The sequence below is a fragment of the Microcebus murinus genome, chromosome 22 (genome assembly GCF_040939455.1).
Source record: "Microcebus murinus isolate Inina chromosome 22, M.murinus_Inina_mat1.0, whole genome shotgun sequence".
In the NCBI taxonomy this organism is placed as follows: domain Eukaryota; kingdom Metazoa; phylum Chordata; class Mammalia; order Primates; family Cheirogaleidae; genus Microcebus; species Microcebus murinus.
The window spans coordinates 20,367,056-20,387,125 of record NC_134125.1 but is presented as its reverse complement, the minus strand read 5'-3'; the positions used below and the strand labels follow the sequence as shown (position 1 = coordinate 20,387,125).

Genomic DNA, 20,070 nt, shown 5'->3' with positions numbered 1-20,070 from the left:
CAAAGAGTTCCTAAATACCCTCACCCAGCTCTGCCTAATGTTAACATCTTACATGATCATAGTACATTTGTCAAATCTCAGAGATTAATGTTGGCACATTACTATTAACTAAATTACAGACTATTTGGAATTCACTGGGTTTTCCATTCATGTTCCAGGATCCAGCCCAGGAAACCACATTGCATTTCATCTTCATCTCTTTAGTCTCCTTCCATCTGTGATAGTTTCACCATCTTCTTCTTCTTCTTTTTTTTTTTTTTTTTACAAGAAAACATCTTAAAGTTTTTCCCCAGGCTTTCTTTTATGAGAGATGAATGTTTTAATCCATGATGTACCCTTTTCCCATCTTTCCCTTATATATTTATCTTACTTTTTGGTATATTCCATATTCATTGCTCTTGTTATTATTATGTAAATATTGTTACCCATTGAATTGGTTAGTGTATCATAATTACATTTCTGCTTATACATAACTTTTTGTTTGTCCTGCCATTAATAATTGCCTCCCTTTTATTATTTCTTTTGTTTTCTTTGAAATTGACTACATCTTCCTACAATCTCTAATAGTTCAATAAAAGGCTTTCAATTCAATTTTACCCATGTTCAATTGTATCAAATAATTTATCAGTTCAATTTTTTTTTTTTAATTCCTCCTCCCCCCAACCCACTCTAATGTGAATAGGGGCTGCACAGCTATTGTTCTTCAACTCCTTTGCCATCCTGGAGATGTCCTCCTTATCTCTTCTTTGTTGTATTCCCTGTTTCCTGTATTCCTAGAGTTTCTATTTCTTGGTTTATATTCTTTTTGTTGGAGCATGTCCTCCAGTAATTTATGGGAAGTCATTCTTTAAAGACTTGTATGCTTGAAATTGTCCTTTTTCTACTCTCATGCTTGATTTATCAGTATAGACTTCTAGGCAGTTTCCATCATTGCTCCTGAGTTTGGGGCCATTCTGGATCTTGATCCTGCTTTATCTGTTCTTTCTGTGGAATCTCTTAGGATCTTCTCTATCACTGGGTTCTGAAATGTCAGGTCCAGTTTATGTGATTCAGATGGGCTGGATCTAGAGTTGGACATGTGACCAAGCAGTTCTAATCAGTGTATTCTACCTTCTGCAGCCACAGTGATTGATTTCAGGATGGGCACATGACCCAATCATGCAATGAGATTCATTTCCCAGACTTTGATTTGAACAGAATCTCTCTCCCCTGATTTGTACCTGGAAGGGTACAAGCCCATAGCTACTGAGGACCTCCAGGAAGAGGCCTTCCTGAAAGAAAAGTTGTATTAGTTATCTATTTATATGTCACAAATTACCTGCAAACTTAGCAGCTTCAAACAACAAATAGCAATTATTATCCAAGCACAGCTTAGCTAGATGACAGTTCCTTAACCACTTCAGTACTGTGCTCACCAGCCGGCACGATAGTTTGTGCTGTGCATTGACAATGAATCCATTTTGCTCTTGTGTGATGAGGAAAGCTTTAAAGCACTGAAAGCTTGTTTTACTTTACAGGCAGCTTTACTTGTAATGTAATCAGAATAGGTAACATATACATATATGTTTTCATTATGTTATTTTTAAATGTTTACAATTTTATTTTGATAAATGAAAAATTAGAAAAGTCATACCACAGCTGTTGGCTAAAGTTGCTGTGTGCGTTCATCTATGGCTATTGACTATAGTCAACACTGGGCTGTGCGAGTTCATCTGTGGCTATCAACTATAGTCAACACTGGTACTGAAGTGGTTAAAGTCTCTCCTAAGGCTGCAACCTGGTGTTATATGGGTCTCATCTGATGGCTCAACTGGGGAGATCTGTTCCAGGCTCACTCATGTGGTTGTTAATACACTTCAGTTTCTTCAACTGAGGGCCTCAGTTCTTCACTGGCTATTGGCCAGAGGCCTCCTTCAGGTCCCTGCCATGTGGGCCTCTCCTTAGGGCAGCTCACAGCACAGCACTTGGCTTCCATCAGAGTGAGCAAGTGAGAGAGCAAGCAAAACAGAAGCCAGAATCTTTCGTAACCTACTCTTAGAAATGACATCCCATCACTTTGCCATATTCTAGTCATTTGATGTGAGTCACAAGATCAGGCCCACATTCTAGGGAAGGGAACTACAAAAGCAGATGAATACCAGGAGGTGTGGATCATAGGGACCATTTTAGAGGAAGTTGATCACAGAAGCCAATGTTGAGGAAAACAGAGCTGAGAGCTAAGACATGATTGAGCCCCATGGACTTCATTTTAGTCCTTGAATCTAACGAGTAGGTTTTGTCACCTGCAATATTCTGCAATGTGCTAAAGCAGCTACCCAAACATTAGGGGGAGCAATTCATCCCCCTTTGCCCAGGATGTTCCTGGTTTTAGCACTAAAAGTCCTATGTCCTGGGAAACTTCTCTATCCCAGGCAAATTTGGACAATTGGCACTCTACACAGCAGTCATCTGATGACCAAAATTAAACCAATGAAACACCAAAGCAACCTGCTTAGGATTCTGTGGCATGCTACTACAGAAAACATATGGACTCTGGAGTTAAGTTTGGGGTTCAAATCCTGGCTCTACCACTTACTACCTGTGTGGATCTTGGCAACTCACCTTACCAGTTTTCTCACCATTAAAATAGATATCAGAATATCTACCTTGAAAAATACCCATGTGAATTGCAGAGAATTTATGTAAAGACATGGTTATCTCACCAAATGGGATTTATTATCATTATAAGTAATTTGCAGCCAACTGTAACTGTTTTCAGACAAGACACATGGGGATTTCTTGGGTCTCAGATACCAGCTTGATATACAGTTGCTGTAGCTATGTGCCAGGGCCTGCGGATTACCCTAGCACCAAGGTGCTCAGAAAATTAATGCTTAGGTTTTCTTTTCTTCTGAGATAGGGTCTCCCCCTGTTGTCCAGGCTAGAGTGCAGTGGTGTCATCATAGCTCACTGCAACCTCAAACTCCTGGGCTCAAGCAGTCCTCCTGCTTCCTGGCTAATTTTTCTATGTTTTGTAGCACAGGATCTATGTTGCCCAGGCTGGTCTCAAATTCCTGGCCTCAAGCGATCCTCCTGCCTCAGCCTCCCAGAGTGCTAGGATTACAGGCATGAGCCCCCACACCCAAACAATGCTTAGGGTTTTGGAGAATTCCTAGGCATGTTTGATAACTTGGCTAAAGAGTCAGTCAAAACCATTTCAAAAGGGTTTTTTTAAACAATCCTTTAAAGATCCTTTTTTTAAAAAATGTGACCACCTTAAACTGTCTTGGCACTCTTTCTTTTAAAAATTCAGACCTTGTGACAGGTACAAAATGGTTCACAAAGGTGAGATTTAGACCCTGGCCCAAGGAATTGACTTTGGACAGAACTTTGACAAGGTATTGCTCATTCCGAGAGAGCACCATTGGATTTCTAGCCTAGCAAGCACTCCTTTCAGTTACTGTACAATTCTGATCTCTTCTAGTTACAAATGACAGAGCCATACCCAACTTGGCTTTGGCAAAGAGGAGTATTTTTGGCACAAGGAATGGCCAAGAAACTGTGGAAAGGAACACCAGAATCAGGGACCTGAAATCTACCATGACTCTCTAGGTATCTTGTCTCTGTCCCTCTATCTCACTCTATTTTTTCCACCAGGCTTGAAAATGGTGGTCCACAGCTCCTGACTCTCACATCTTCTCACCCTCCAAATCCCAGAAAGGGCTGCTCACCGGTTGAGGTGGTGTCAGGTGGCCATCCTTGGACCAGTCATCACTGACTGTGGGTATAGGGCAATTAGAAAATATGGTGGCTCCCTGAGAACCATCTGGTTGGGGCAGGGAGAGAAGTAATTCCCAGGAGAAGTGCTAAGCGAACAGAATAAGGCACTGTGACAACCCTTAAGTTAGCCACTGCACAAGGATTTTACAGTAAAGACCCTGTGTAAATCTACAAGAGGACCACAGCTTTCAAAATCATGGATAGAGAAGCCCACTGGAGGCCAATTAAGTTCCCAATACAGTGGGGACTCTAACCTTTACTACAGGTGAATTAGCTACATCTGGCCCCTCATTCAGACAGCTCATCCCTCCTTACAAAAGAGGACCTATGCAGAGCACTATAAATAGACTATTCAAAGATCTCCTGGACCTCACCTGTTCTGAAACTCTGGTGTTCATTAGAATCAATGGGAGATGGTGAAGCATGCACTTTCTCAGGCTGCCTCTGGGATTGCAATTCCAGGGTGGAGTCAAGGAATCTGCATTTTTATAAGTCTCCTAGGTGATGTTGATGAAGATGGTCCACGGAAAACACTAAGAAACTACACACCAGGCCATCTGTCTACAGATCATAAAAATAAAGCACCTAGCATATTGCCTGGCACATGGTTTATGCCCAGAAAATAGCACCAGAGAGCCCAGCAACTGGCCCCAGACCTGCAAGAGAACTCTGACGCTCACTCAGTCTCGTGCAGTCCTGGGCGTGACATCTAGACCTCCCTTGCCCCTGCCCCAGCCTTTCCAGGGGAGAGAGAATAAAATAACAGCAGCAACAATTTCATTTTATAAGCACTTGGTTTTATTGCACAGAAGCAATTGAAAGTGGACTCCAGTGGAAAGTGTGCCCTGGCGTGATTCAGTGGCCAGTGCCCGGTCCCACCCACTTAGCTCTTCCAGAATTGAGAGCTCTGGGCAAGGGCTTGACCACTCCTTTGGAAAACAGAAGGCATTTAGGAATTGGTTAAGACATCTCAAGCATAATGCATTTCTAACTGCTCATTCATTATTGCGGTCATCTGTCAGTTGCACATAGAGGAAATAAATGCACTTATTTGGAAAGAAGGGGGCAGTTTTTATAGTCAAGTATTTACGAGTAGCATTCGGCATGTATCACATTCGGCTACATAAGCTATCATGACATAATTGTCCATCGCTGGGGAGGGTTGGGGTGTTGGGGGCAGGGAGCTAGGAGTGCCCTCTCTTGCTAACATATTGCTAACAGAAATTCCTGTTTGGTGAAGGAGGGCCCGTCATCCAAGCAGAGTTTCTTCTTACATAAAGAAAAGAGAAAAAAATAAAAAGTCGTTACACTGACCCTTGAGCTCCGGGACCCTCCTGAGTTTCTTTGGCTGTTCTGGACGTTTCTTCCTGGTTGCCTTACTTCTCCCCCTTGGTGGCCTTGTCTTCTGTTGCCTTCTCTGCAGGCCTGCTGTCTTTTTGATCTGTGCTAGAGGATTTTTCAGCCTTTTCCGTCTTGGGTTTGCTCGGTGTGGGGGCCTCCTTGGCCGGTTCCTTGGAGGGGGTCTTGTCCTCCTTGGCTTTGGCTTCCGTTTTGGGCTTCTCCTCAGGCTTCTTGGCCTCTGTGGCCTTCTCCTCCTTGGCGTCTTTTTTCTCCGGTGCTGCTAGTGTCTCTTCCTTCTTAGGCTTTTCTGGCTCCTTCTCTGCTGGTTTGCTGGGTTCTTTGGCCTTGACATCTTCTGGTTCCTTCTTGGCCACCTCAGTCTTCTCTTTGGGTTTAGCTTCTTCCTTCACTTCGACCTTGGTAGGAGCCTCCTTCTCTGGGGTCGCCGCTTTTTTCTTATCTTCAGCCTCTTCCTTCTTGGCTTCAACTTTGGATTCTTTGGGCTTTTCTACAGCAGGTTCCTTCTCCTCAGCCTCATGCTTGGAAGCCTCCTTCTTGGGCACCTCTTCTTTCTTGCTGTCCTTCTCCTCAGGTTTTGGCATAGCTGGAGCTTTCTCTCCCTCCACTTTCTTTGGGGGCTCTTTGACTTTCGCCTCCTGGGGCTTCTCTTCCTCCTTTGCGGGCGACTTCACCTCTTCCTTCTTTGGGATCTCCTTCTCAGGGGCCTTGGCATCCTTTACAGGAGATTTGACCTTCTCTGGGGACTTGATTTCCTCTTTGGCAGGGCTTTTGGTCTTCTCGGGGGATTTGATGTCTGCAGGGGATCTTGCTTCCTCCTTCACTGGAGTTTTGGCCCCTGGAGACTTCACATCAAGAGTCTTGGCCTTCTCAGGGGACTTTGCTTCTTCTTTCACTGGGGACTTGGGCTTCTCAGGGGACTTGACCTCAGCTGGAGATTTTGCTTCTTCCTTCATGGGGGACTTGGCCTTCTCTGGCGACTTGACCTCAGCTGGAGACTTGGCCTTCTCAGGGGACTTGACCTCAGCTGGAGATTTTGCTTCTTCCTTCATGGGGGACTTGGCCTTCTCAGGGGACTTGACCTCGGCTGGAGATTTTGCTTCTTCCTTCATGGGGGACTTGGCCTTCTCAGGGGACTTGACCTCAGCTGGAGACTTGGCCTTCTCAGGGGACTTGACCTCAGCTGGAGATTTTGCTTCTTCCTTCATGGGGGACTTGGCCTTCTCAGGGGACTTGACCTCGGCTGGAGATTTTGCTTCTTCCTTCATGGGGGACTTGGCCTTCTCTGGGGACTTGACCTCAGCTGGAGACTTGGCCTTCTCAGGGGACTTGACATCGGCTGGAGATTTTGCTTCTTCCTTCACTGGGGACTTGGCCTTCTCAGGGGACTTGACCTCAGCTGGAGACTTGGCCTTCTCAGGGGACTTGACCTCGGCTGGAGATTTTGCTTCTTCCTTCATGGGGGACTTGGCCTTCTCAGGGGACTTGACTTCAGCTGGAGACTTGGCCTTCTCTGGAGACTTGACCTCAGCCGGTGACTTGTCCTCTTCCTTCTCTGGAGACTTGGCCTCTTCCTTTACTGGGGACTTGGCTCCCTTCTCTGGGGATGCAGCCTCTTCTGCTGAGGGAGACTTTGCTTCTTCTTCTCCCTCTTCTGCTTTCTCCTCTTCTCCCTCCTCCTCTTTGGCCTCTTTCTCCTCTTCTTCAGTCACTTCTTCAGTCACTTGGATCTCCTCTGTCTGTTCCTCCACAATCACCGTTTCCTTCTCTGACTTTTCTACCACCTTGATCTTCTCTTCACTTTTGACCTTTATGTGAGTGGACGTGGAAGGGATTTTGGGGAGTCCTTCTGGAAGGGAGAAAGGACTTGGGCCAAAGCCAATCCGACACTCCTCACCTTCCAGGAGTTTTCTGCAGAATGGATATTGAATCGATTACTATTTACTCAGAACAGATTCAATGGTTTGGGGTCTTCCTAGATTATCCTGAAGGTCAATGACATCCAATGATTAGGACTTTGGTGGAGGAAGGAATGTGAATGGTGGGCATTATGAGATTGGAGAAAGTCACTCAGCCAGTCATCCCAGCGACCACCCACAGCGTACATCCCAGTGGGGTTGGTCTTGGTTAATGCAGCCAAGGCTACAACTTCTGAGATTAAATAACTTTTTTTCTCCCTGAAAAATGGCCTCAAGAGAGAGCGCCTACATTAATAAAAGTCACTTTTTTTTTTTTTTTGAGTCAGAGTCTCACTCTGTTGCCCGGGCTAGAGTGCTGTGGCATCAGCCTAGCTCACAGCAACCTCAAACTCCTGGGCTCAAGAGATCCTTCTGCCTCAGCCTTCCAATTAGCTGGTACTACAAGCATGTGCCACCATGCCTGGATAATTTTTTCTATATGTATTTTTTGGTCAATTGATTTATTTGTATTTTTAGTAGAGACAGGGTCTCACTCTTGCTCAGGCTGGTTTCAAACTCCTGACCTTGAGTGATCCTCCCGCCTCGGCCTCCCAGGGTGCTAGGATTACAGGCATGAGCCATCGCGCCCGGCCAACAAATACACATTTATCGTCCCTTGACTAAAATGTTACTCAGGAGAAAGCTGGGAGCCTGAGCAAATAATTCCACATTTATACATTGGTGTTTAAGAGGTCCTAGAGTGTTTCCATTGAATTTCAAGGGTCTCCTTTTATATTATCATCCTTTGAGTTTTAGGATTAGGGCAGTGGCAGCAGTTTCTCCTCTTAGCTTTGCTACCCTCTAGATGGTGACCTTGGCCAAGCCATTCAAAGTTCTTTAAGCCTCAATTTCCTCAATGTCAAAAAGGGGGTCACAGGAGTCCCTGCCTCAGAGGGTTGTTTCAATGCAATAATGAATAAAAAGGACTTGGCAAGTGCCTGTCTCAGGGCAGGGGTTACCCCTGCAGACAGGTGCTTCCGAATTTAACAGTACACAAATCCTCTGCGGATCTTGCTGAAAGGCAAATTCAGACACAGCAGGTCTGGAGTGGGGCCTGAGTCTGCCTTTCTAGCAAGCTCTTGGATGATGCTAATTCTGCTGGTTCATGTGCCACGCTCTGAAGAGTAAGACAACAGACCACAGCCAGGAGGTGGGAAGCCACGGGTCACCAGTCAGCAACTGGGATGGGTCTTTATGGGTCAGCCCCACTCCCTATCCCTGTTGCCCTGGGACGTCTTGTTCCTGGGACTGGATTTCTCATAGTTGCCATTTATAAGGGCAACCTCTGTGGCAGTCTAATAGTACCTATGTTACCCGGAATAGCTCATCCTCCCAACAACTGGGCATTCTTATTATCAACTCCATTTTTTCCCCCAGGAAATGAATGCTCAGAGAGTAGTAAAGGCCGTGATAACTCAAGTGTTTTTTTTCCCTCCCAGGAAGGCTTCTGACTGGCTGGATTTGGCAAGGTGATGGAGCTTTAACCCTCTAAGTCACTGTTAGAATGAAAATAATTCACTTTTAAGATTTTTGGGCCGGGCGCGGTGGTTCATGCCTGTAGTCCTAGCACCCTGGGAGGCCGAGGCGGGCAGATTGCTCGAGGTCAGGAGTTCAAAACCAGCCTGAGCAAGAGCAAGACCCCGTCTCTACTATAAATGGAAAGAAATTCATTGGCTAACTAATATATATAGAAAAAATAAGCCGGGCATGGTGGCGCATGCCTGGAGTCCCAGCTACTCGGGAGGCTGAGACGGGAGGATTGCTTGAGCCCAGGAGTTTGAGGTTGCTGTGAGCTAGGCTGACGCCACGGCACTCACTCTAGTCTGGGCAACAAAGCAAGACTCTGTCTCAAAAAAAAAAAAAAAAAGATTTTTGTCTCTCAGAAAGTAGAATGGTGGTTGCCAGAGGCTGAGGGAAGGGGACAGGGGAGAATTATTGTGTAATGGGTATGCAGTTTCAGTTTGGGATGATGAAAAAAGTTCTGGAGATGGATGGTGGTGATGGCTCCACAACACTATAAATGTACTCAATACCTCTCAACTATATACTTAAAATGCTTAAATGATAAACTTCATGTTTATCATTTACAATTTAAGAAAAAGACTTTTATCCTTAAGATAGGCAGGCTGCCTAAATGTGGGTTTGAAACCCAAGGCTTAGCACCCCATAAAATCAGAGGGCTCCCCACCATGCAAAGGCCCTGGCCCACCTCACCTGTAAGCAGCTATTTCAATGTCCAGAGCCATCTTGACATTGAGCAGGTCCTGGTACTCTCGGATCTGGGCCGCCATCTCCCACTTGGTGTTCCTCAGCTCCGTGTCCAGCTGCTGAATGGCTTCCTGGGGACAAGAGAGAGATCACACATGTCACATGCCAGCCAGCACCTGATCCTCCATACCTGGGAAGCTGGGGCTGACCGTGCAAACTCAGAGCAGCCCTGTCCAGCCACCCTTGTTGGGTCCAACCCCCACCCTGTCAGAGCTGCAGCATCCTCATTTATAGATGTACAAAAATCTGGAGCAAAAAATATATGATCTCAGGCTGGGTGCAGTGGCTCATGCCTGTAATCATAGCACTCTGGGAGGCCAAGGTGGGAGGACCACTTGAGGTCAGGAGTTTGAGACCAGCCTGAACATGAGTGAGACCCTGTCTCTACTAAAAATAGAAAAAATTAGCCAGGCGTGGTGGTGTGTGCCTGTAGTCCTAGCTACTCAGGAGGCTGAGGTGAGAGGATCGCTTGAGCCCAGGAGTTTGAGGTTGCTGTGAGCTAGGCTGACACCACAGCACTCTAGCCCAGGCAGCAGAACAAGACTGTCTCAAAAATATATATATGTATATGTATGATCTCAGCCTGGGGAAAGGTCTGGAATGAAATACATTAGATGTCAACAGTGGTTATTGCCAGTTTGGTTGGTGGGATGATGGGAGAACTGTTACAGATCTCTTGAGCTTAGAAAGTGTTCGATGGGAGCAGGGCCTTGTCTGCTTTTGCGCCCCAGTGTTGCCCCAGTGTCCCACCCCATAATCAGAGCTTGGTAAGCATCTGCTATTGATGACTAAGACAATACCCAGAAGCATGTTAAATATAGGTTGAAACTTCTCCCCTGATCCCAGGCCCACTATAGCTAGTGCTTAAACTGAACTAATATGGCTAATTTTTATTTTCTCCTTTTTATTTCTCTATTTGCTAATTTTTCTACAATCATGTATTACTTGCACACTAAGTTCTTTGAAGGTGATATTTTCTCATAGTTGTCTTTAATAGGAGGACTCTGCCAAGGCCTCTCCCAGGCTACCCACAGACACTAGGTACTGTTTACCCATTGTGATCAGGACCCCATAGAGCACATTCCCAGTCATCTCACTCAAAATCTGTCTATCTCTTTAACCTTGACAGCTCTGCAAAGCAGGAACTCTTTCTGTTTATTTGTTTTTTGCTTTTCATTACAGGGAAGGAATTCAGATTCAGAGAGGCAAATAACTTTCCTAGGGTCACACAACTAGATGGTACACATGATCTTAACCACAACAGTACAGCTCAGAGAGGGGCAGTAACTTGTCCAGGGCATTCCAACCAGTTGAGGCAGCCTGGCTCTCTGCCCTGCCCACGCCCACCTGGTAGGATGCAATGTCGGCCTGATGACGCTCCTCCAGCTCGGAGCGCTGCCTCTCCAGCGAGTCCTTGGTGCTCTTCAATGTTTCTAGCTCTGTGGTCCTGGCCTGCAGCTGGCGCCGGTACTCAGTTATCTCCTCCTGTGCTGAGCGCATGGCGTCTGTGTTCACCTTGGCCGCCTCCGACAGTCGGTCCAGCCTCACTGGGGGAGAAGGGGACAGGGTTAGACACACCTAGATTTAGGTTCCAGTACCCAGATCCAGATGACACACATGGTTGAGGATCTGCTGGGTGCCAGATGTCATCCTGGATACTTACCTTTTCTTTTTTTTTTTTTGAGACAGAGTCTTGTTCTGTTGCCCTGGTAGAGTACAGTGGTGTCATTATAGCTCACTGCAACCTCAAATTCCTGGGCTCAAGCAATCTTTCCTGCCTCAGCCTCCCGAGTAGCTGAACTTCAGGCACGCACCATGATGCTCAGTAAGTTCTCTATTTTTAGTAGAGATGGGGTCTTGTTCTTGCTCATGCTGGTGTCGAACTCCTGAGCTAAAGAGATCCTCCCGCCTTTGCCTTCCAGAGTGTTAGGATTACAGGCGTGAGCCACTACGCCAGGGCCTGGATGCTTAACTTTACCTATCCTGTGGGATAGGCAAGTGACTATTACCCATGGCCACCTAGCTAATGAGTAGCAGAGCTGGGGTTCAAATCTAGTATATATCTGGTTCCCCCGACCTGGGCTCCATAAACCCTGCAGGGCAGAGGAAGCCTCATTTCTGGTCCGAATGCCTGGTCTAATTCCCTAGCAAAGGCCTGGCAGTGCTGGGGGTTCAGATATGAGACCTGGCCCATGGGGGTTAGATCTGAGCTAGAGGCCGGAGGCTCATAGCTGAACAAGTTAATGAGCCTGTGACCTTTTGTGGCATGAGCATGAGCAATCAGGTCACTATGTAGCCAGTCTCTTCTTCGCAGGTTTCTGTGCAGAGTCCAAGGTCACTGCAGAGCCTGAGGCCTGGGTGCCAGTCCTTCTGTCCCTTCCTCCACCTGGCTGTGTGTTCTTTAGCATTGGAGCCCCTGCGCCAACGGCCACCATCCCCTGGCCCCTGCCAGCAACAAGATCCTGATTCCCAAAAGACCTCCAGCGACCAGTGGAGGTCTGTAGACTGGTCTACCTCTCCTGAAAGTAAACATCCTGAATCCCCAGATAGGGGCGCCCAACGCCTGGGTCTTGGTAGGGAGGAAGGAGAGAAGCCAGCTGAGTAGGCCGGTAAAGTCCTGGGGTGGTCTGGTTATGCGAAGGGCAAACCAAAGAGAGGTTTGCCCTTGTGGCAGAGACGGGGCAGGGGTGGGGACCATTTTGCCACTGCAGAGGGGTGGAAAAGGAACAGGAAAAGCCATTTATCCAAATCCTAGCTTTCCTAGCTAGTGCTGGCAAAAACACAGAAACCATCCAGGTGGGTGAGGATTCTCACCTACTGTGGATCGCAGACCCATTTGAAAAATCATTGAAGCCTCTGCACTCTCTGCCAAGAATAATGCGCAATTTTACAGTTTTAGGAGAGATCACAGAACTCCCCAGATTAAGCAGCCCAGTGGGTCCACCCAGCTTTTTCAATCCAAAAAGAAATGAAAACAAACCCCATAAGGCAAGTATTATTGAAGGTCATCCTGCAGCTGCAGTCTAGCTGACTCAGGGTTGCATGGAGTTGGGGGAGGGGGTGAACTTGGGAGGCTCCCAGCTTCCCTGAAGGAAAGTGGGGACATTAAAGTGCTCACCAGCCCCTACAGCAATTGGTTGTGCTAATAGTCCCCCCCCCTAGGAAGAAAGGATGTGAAGATGTCCTGTTCCACCCTGCACTGGGACTCTTAGCACTGAGGGTGGGACTCTAAGCACTGAGCAGGTAGTGGGGAGGAGCCTGGTAGGGGTCAGGAGAATGAAGTCCCCTGCAGGGTGCAGGAAAGGGGGATGGGCAGCTTTGGCAGGAAAGGGACACTACTTTGAAGGGCGAAGAGTCCCAAGGCGCTAGCGGACCAGAAGCCAGCGGGGCTTTGGAGCTGGAGAGGGAACCTATTCTGTTTTTTTTTTGTTTTTTTTTTTTTTTTTTTTTTTGCGACAGTCTCACTCTGTTGCCCAGGCTAGAGTGCCGTGACGTCGGCTTAGCTCACAGCAGCCTCAAACTCCTGGGCTCAAGCGATCCTCCTGCTTCAGCCTCCCAGAGTGCTAGGATTATAACCGTAAACTACCACACCCAGCCCATAATGGTGCCTTTTGAAGCACAAAAGTTTTAATTTGTGTGTGTGTGACAGGCTCACTCTGTTGCCCGGGCTAGAATGCAGTGGCATCATCATAACTCAATACAACCTCAAACTCTGGAGCTCAAGAGATCCTCCTGCCTCAGCCTCCCGAGTAGCTGGGACTACAGGCATGCACCACCATGCCCGGTTAATTTTATATATATGTTTAGTTGGCCAATTAATTTCTTTCTATTTATAGTAGAGACGGTCTCACTCTTGCTCAGGCTGGTTTTGAACTCCTGACCTTGAGCAATCCACCCACCTCGGCCTCCCAGACTGCTAGGATTACAGGTGTGAGCCACTGCGCCGGCCCTATTCTGTTCTTGATAGGAGAGAGGCCTCAGGGTGGGGTCGCCTAAACTTGGGGTGGAGAGCAGGGAGGCAGTACAGACACAAAGACTCTAGAGGAGGACAACCAAAGGACAGCCCAGAATTGCAGGCGTCCCACAAGAGACTCAGAGTAAGTGTGCTAATTAGTGGCATGCACTTTGCAGAGGTAAGTTGGACAGCGCCCGTCCAGCGGAGTCCAACAGCGCCACCCCGCCCACCCAAGTCATGCTGGCAGGCCGCTCGCCGCGAGGTCAGCAGGGGGCGCCACTCCGTCGCACCCCGCCCTCCCCCGCGCGCCCGCGCACCTCGGAACCACTCCTCGGACTGCAGTGTGCTCTGCACTGCATGGCCTTCAAGCTGCGCGCGGATCTCACGCAGCGCCGACGTCACGTCGCACTTGAGGGCGTCGCGCGCGTCGGCCTGCGCTTGCGCCTGTGCGGCGCCGCAGCCCTGGATCTGGCCGAGCAGCTCGCCCACCTCCTCCTGGTGGAGGCGCCGCAGGTAGCCGCACTCCTCCTGCAGCGCCTGCGCCTTCTTCTGCAGTTCCGCGCGCGCCGCCTCGGCATCCTGCGCGAAGCGCGCCAGTGCGCGCGCCGCGGCCTCGGCCTCCTCCCGCTGCCGGGCCTCGTCGTCTAGGCGCTGGCGCACGTGCGCAATGTCCTCGAGGAGATGCTCCTGCTCCAGGCGCAGCTGGCCGCGCGCCGCGCCCAGGCGCAGCACAGCCCCGCGCATCTCGCGCACCTCGCGCTCGTACAGCTCACCCATGGCAGCGCGGCCCGCCTGCTGCTGCCGCAGCGCCGCCGCCTCGCCCTCCAGGCTGCGGTTGTGCGCCTCCAGCTGCCGCACCTTGTCGATGTAGCCCGCGAAGCGGTCGTTCAGCGCCTGCAGCTGCTCCTTCTCGCTGCGCGCAGCCGCCGCCGCCACCACGCAGCCCTCCGGCCCGTTGCTCACCGTGTCTAGCGAGTCGGTGCTCGAGGTGGCGCCCGCGCCACGGAAGCGGCTGGGCGAGGCTGACACGGAGCTCATGGACGTCCGCGTCCACGAGTGGAAGCCGCTGGAGGAGCCCGAGCGCGTCCCGCCCGCGCCGCCCTTGCGGGCCAGCGCGTAGTGGAGACCGCCACCTCCGTGCAGCGGCGCGAACGGGGCGCCCAGCAGCGCGTCCGCGCCGCCGAAGCTCATCATGGCTGGAGCAGGTGCGGAGCGCGAGGCCGGGACGGGGCGGGTGGCACTGCGGCAGCACCGGTAAGCTGGCTCTTTTATAGTCGCTGTGGCCCGGTCCAGCCCCTTGGCAGTGAGGGGGTGGGGAGGAGGGCCCCGCCCTCTCCGCCTCCTCCCTGCGGCCGGCCGAGGGGCAGACTGGCTCCGCCGCAGTGAGAGGGGCGGGGCAGGGGGAGCAAGGAGTGAAGGGGAATCGACGCGGTGTCAGAGGAGACCCCCGAGGTGGGGGCAGCGGGTGGAGGACTCCCGGAGTGGACTAGTGGGGACCTCCGGGTGAGGTTCTGAAGACCCTGCTAGTATGCTGGGAATAAGAGAGGGGGGCCGAAGTAGGGAGAGGACAAGAGACCTGACAGGAATAAGGGCAGCGCGCTCTCGGGATGGAGGGATGAAAAACTCTGCAGTCATTAGGATGAGGGGAGTCCTGCATCTTAGGGGACACAGTGTTTTCCTAGTATTTAGAGAGACTCTCAGGATAGCGGGGTGCAGAGACTGCAGCCTTCCGGAATAGGGGGAGTAAGGTAATCCTGAATGAAGGCGTGGATGCAAGAGGATAGAGACGGGGCTCGTGACCGGAGGTACAGGGTTCTAGTTGCGCTAGAGGAGACTTCGGGAGAAGACTCAAGGAACTCTGCACCAGCTCTAGAATAGGGGAGGAGAACATGGAGTTGGGGAGGATGGTGGGGCTACCCTGAATCGGGAGACACTGCAGAGGATGGAGAGAGGGAACCCCAGATGGAAGGGAGGGGGGAAAGTGTTCTCCAAAATGTGTACAGTGGCCCCCAGGGTAAGAGGAGGGAGACCCTGCTGCCAACCCCAGCAAGGGGGACCCTCGGTGAAGGAGGCAGAGAGTCACCTGAATAGGCAGGAGGAATCTGGGCTGAGTGTTAGGGGCAGAGAACCTAGGTGGGGGTGCAGTGAGGGACTGAGCATGAAGTTGGGAGAGCTGGCCCCTGTGCAGGGTTGAGGGACGTGATGGGTGTGCTAGAAGTCACCCAAGCCGGGTTCTGCAGTTTGCTGGCTGAATGACCTTGGACAAGCTGTGTCCTCCCTCTCTTGGTTTTCCCATCTGTAGGAGGAGGGGTTCTTGCCCCAGGGACAGACTGCAATTCCAAATCCCAGACTGCACTAGGAAGTTCCACTTTGGAGAGTCTCTGGCTGAATCAGGCGAGGGGAACCCCCATATTGCCTGCAGATATGGCACCTACTTTCCTACAACTAGAAAATCCATCTTCCTCCCTCCTCCTCCCCATTTCCTCAGCTTCAACTTGTGATCTCTTCCCCAACCCCCACAGCAAAGGTACAACCAGGGGTGCCTTGATAGGCGTCCCTTCTTGCTCCTAGGGAAGTGGTGGGAAACTTTCTGAGCACCAAAGTCCGTTATCCCCATGACCCCCAGTCAGAGGTCAGGTAGACAAGGGGGTCCCTGTGATCTGGGGTCCTTCCGCAACAGCTGCGTTATTTGGCTCTTTCTTGGTTTGGGCTCCTGTTAGATGCCTTTGGGAGTGGGGCTGGTGCTGCGGCTGGCGCTTCAGCACCAGGGATAGGGCCTGCTCCTTTCTGGGGAGAAAGAGGTTAAGTTCTGCCTTCACCTTAGGGGGAGGGGCAGGAGGCATGCCTGCGCTCCCTGGCCTAGCCCCTGTGCTATGCAGATGGGAACTGAGGAAGGGTGGGTGAATGATCTCGCAGGGTCACCCGGTGAGCCAGGGACCCACCCCTGGACTTTCCATTAGGGGTCCAGTTCTCTGTTTTCTATGAAATCTGTCCCCTTCCCCCCCACTGCGGACACACCTGGGCTGTCCCCTCCTCTACAGGGAACTGAAAGCAACTCCCAGGGATGCCTGGACCCTTGAGACCCCTTGGGAGTCATTGTAGACCCCTTCCCGGTCTGATCCTCCTTTAAGCAGTTAGCAACCCCCACTACATTCCCAGTTTACCCTTGTTTTCCTTCAGTGGGATCTCCAGGATGAGGACAGACAGATTCCCCAGGAAAGACCTCTGCCAGTTCCTCTCTCTGCCTTCAGCCTCATGCCCAGCCCCCTGGTTCTAAGCAGACCCTCAGGTCTTGGGAAGTCATGGCGCTGTCCCTTTAACCACGTTTTACTGGAAGGAGAGTGTGCTGGGAGGAGGGAGGCAGGAAGGGAGTTTCTGGTTTTGCATGAAGAAGCAGAACATGATGAAGCATTTTTCCCCCATTTAAAGATCAAGTTGTGCTCCAGTTTGCAGAGGGCAGAGGGGCTGGCTTGCTGGTGGTACTGGGAGGATGAAGGTGAGTGGTTGGTCTGAGGCATCTGAGACAGACATTTGGGGGTGGGAGGAACTTGGGCAAGGCCCCCTTGCTCTCACATGGCCCCCATTTACTTGTCATTCTGCTTGGAACTTTGCCAGTAGAGCCTTCTTCCTGTGGGGCTTTTCAGTCTGCAGAATGCTGATGCATTTTTCTGGATTGGATAAGGCTTACAAGCAGCTGACTGCAAGGAGGAACGGTGGGGGTTAGGGCAAAAGGGGGGGCCCAGATGGATTCTGTTGAGCCCAAGAAGCCACAACCATCAGATTGTAGCTACCTATAGATTCCAAGAAGCCTCAAGCAGGACTCTTTTTTTTGAGACACAGTGTCACTTTGTTGCCCAGGCTAGAGTGAGTGCCATGGCATCAGCCTAGCTCACAGCAACCTCAAACTCCTGGGCTCAAGCAATCCTTTGCCTCAGCCTCCCAAGTAACTGGGACTACAGGCATGCGCCACCATGCCCAACTAATTTTTGGTATATATATTTTTAGTTGGTCAATTAATTTCTTTGTATTTTTAGTAGAGACCGGGTCTCGCTCAGGTTGGTTTCGAACTCCTGACCTCGAGCAATCCGCCCGCCTCGCCCTCCCAGAGTGCTAGGATTACAGGCGTGAGCCACCACACCTGGCCCAAGCAGGACTTTTGTGGCTGGAAAAATGGCCCAAGGACTTGAGCCCTGAGGTAAGTCCCCCAAAGGGGCCTTCCGGCTTACCTCCAGGAAGCTGTCCCTGGCCTCCTGCACCCCCACATTTAGTTAATCATCCCCTCCTGGGTGTTCTCATGGTCTCTAGTGCTTACCCCTGCATTGCTCTTACCACTCTGTGTTGCTGTGTGAATGAATGAATGGATGAATGAATTCCATTAGTTCTCCAGCCCAACTTGTGGTCTAGAGGTGACTAAGAATGATTCTGTCCTGAATCACTGGGGCTTAAGTCACTTTCTTCCTCTTCCCTGTGATTCTTGCCATTTAGAAGTGAGTAGAATAACATCTTTATTCATCCATCAAATGCTTATGAGCCCCTGTTATGTGACAAGTACATACAAAATGCTGAGGTTTCGGAACCCCATAGGCCCTCCAAATTGTCTCCCTGGGACAAGGATTCTCAAGTCCTTCCCAAATCCCAGCTCAGCATTTCCCAAGGCACCTTCAAGATGATGATAGGTGTTCCTTCAAAAAGGAGAGGAAAAGGCCGGGCACGGTGGCTCACACCTGTAATCCTAACACTCTGGGAGGCCGAGGTGGGCGGATGGCTCAAGGTCAGGAGTTCGAAACCAACCTGAGCAAGAGCGAGACCCCGTCTCTACTATAAATAGAAAGAAATTAATTGGCCAACTAATATATATATATAATTAGCCAGGCATGGTGGCACATGCCTGTAGTCCCAGCTACTAGGGAGACTGAGGCAGAAGGAGTGAGACCCCGTCTCTACTAAAAATAGAAAGAAATTAATTGACCAACTAAAAATATATAGAGAAAAAAATTAGCTGGGCATGGTGGTGCATGCCTGTAGTCCCAGCTACTCGGGAGGCTGAGGCAGGAGGATCGCTTGAGCCCAGGAGTCTGAGGTTGCTGTGAGCTAGGCTGATGCCATGGTACTCACTCTAGCCTGAGCGACAAAGTGAGACTCTGTCTCAAGAAAAAAAAAAAAAAAAAAAAAGGAGAGGAAAAGAAGAAGTTTCATGGCCAAAGGAGTGAGTTAAACAGTGTTCTTGGAGCATATCTTCCAGAGCCTGGACATGGCAATGAACATTGGGAATCTCCCAGGGGCAAGTATAGTATACAGTGTTCCCAGTCTTACTCACCTCTGGACCCTTCTTGTCCCCAAGTGTCTCTGGGACAAGGGTCTAGTGGCCTATATAGGAGGACCCACTCAGAATTGGGCTTCAGCCTCTGCTGTCCCTGGGCTCCAGTCTAGGCTCCTTTGGACCCCAAGGCTGGTGGTGCTCTTCAAGGGCATACTTGTGAGTCAAGGATAGAACAGCAAAACTCCCTGGGAACACATGCATTGCCATTACTCACTCCACTCATGCAGCATCCATGGGACTAAACCGTACGGTGAGAGCTGGGAATTTAGAATGAGACCCTCGTGAGAGAGAGAGAGAGAGAATTCAGCCACCCCTTTCTCCTTGGTACCTCCTCAGAAGTTGTTCACTAGGCAAGGATCACTGTCCCTATTTTATAGACAAGTAAGCTGAGGCCAGAGTGAGGAAGTAGGATGCCTGAGTTGAGCTGGTGCCAGAACAGAGCCCCGTGTCTCCAATCATCCAGGCCTGAGCTGGTGACACACAGGATGGAAACGCATGTCTCTTGTACAGTAGAGGCCCACGTGGTCTGATGGGGGGAGTGAGAGGTCCCACAGAGGGACCAGGAAGCTTTCTGGGGCTGGGTTTGCGGTCTGGCCTCTGACAGGTCACCTAGCTGAGAGTCCCTGTGACCCATGTCCCAACATCAGCATATTCTTTCTGTGTGGGGACACTTCCTGGCTTGGACTCCCTGCACCACTGCACTTCTGCGAGAACAGCATGTGACCACTGTCTGGGGTACATTCACTAAACTCCTTGTTCTCTTTCCCTGCTTGATTCTTCTCTGTAGGACTTGATCTTTTCTAACATGCTTCTGTGCGTCTCAGTTATTTTGTCTCCTCCCTCCGAAACGGAAGCTTTGTAAGGGCAGGGATTTGTGTCTGTTTTTCATTCACCACTGAATTCCCCAGTGCTTGGAGTATTGACTGGCATACAGTAGGTACTTAACAAGTAATTGTAGGACGACTGTAAGGCTCTGCCTGAGAGACTGGTGATCACGTGGACATTTCAGCACCAGGCATATCCGGACAGCTCCTGGCCTGCTCTGCCCTTAGAAGGGCCACACCTGCAGCATGCCTGAATAAGGTGGGCTTGAAAGTGTTGGGGTGAGGGGGTGGGGAGAGGGATGACCCAGGCCTGAAGCCTCCCAGCCCGAGCTGTGTGGTCACCTTTGCTGAAGCTCAAACCTTGCCCACTCCATTTTCCACAAACTCACGGAACTCCTGGTATTACTTTTTCCTTTTTGAGTTCAGCAATTCTTTTTATGTGTCGATGAAGAGCTAAGCATTTCTCTCTTCTTGCCTCTTCCCCTTGGGTGTTCATCCTGCCCCACATTCTGTCTCTCCTCTCTTGTCTCCTCGTTTCTCCACTTTGTACCCTCTCTCTCCTTTCCTTCTCCCTCCACCATGCCCACCACCCCCCCCCCCCGGTCTTACCCTCAGTTTCTCTGCTCT

The 20,070-nt window shown here is 50.1% G+C and overlaps 1 protein-coding gene across 2 annotated transcripts; it reads right to left on the bottom strand.

Annotated features, from left to right (window-relative positions):
- Positions 1-4,527: 4,527 nt before the first annotated feature.
- Positions 4,528-14,530, bottom strand: NEFH (neurofilament heavy chain). 2 transcript variants are annotated; one of them, XM_075996689.1, is made up of 5 exons: positions 13,617-14,530; positions 10,692-10,891; positions 9,291-9,415; positions 6,297-7,029; positions 4,528-6,260 (listed from the first exon to the last, which is right to left on the bottom strand). In XM_075996689.1, exons 1-5 carry the CDS (start codon positions 14,491-14,493, stop codon positions 5,136-5,138), a joined length of 3,060 nt encoding a protein of 1,019 aa, XP_075852804.1. In that variant the 5' UTR covers positions 14,494-14,530; the 3' UTR covers positions 4,528-5,135. The 2 variants fall into 2 exon arrangements, with proteins under 2 accessions (XP_075852804.1, XP_020138605.2); XM_020283016.2 differs by having other exon boundaries at positions 4,528-7,029.
- Between the last annotated feature and the right edge of the window lie 5,540 nt (positions 14,531-20,070).

Excerpts from the sequence above, each read along its gene's own strand:
- NEFH (XM_020283016.2), bottom strand. The coding sequence starts at position 14,493 with ATGATGAGCTTCGGCGGCGCGGACGCGCTGCTGGGCGCCCCGTTCGCG. Across the intron at positions 10,892-13,616 it reads GTCCGAGGAGTGGTTCCGAG|TGAGGCTGGACCGACTGTCG; the intron begins GTGCGCGGGCGC and ends CTTCTCCCCCAG. Across the intron at positions 7,030-9,290 it reads ATTGAAATAGCTGCTTACAG|AAAACTCCTGGAAGGTGAGG; the intron begins GTGAGGTGGGCC and ends TCCATTCTGCAG.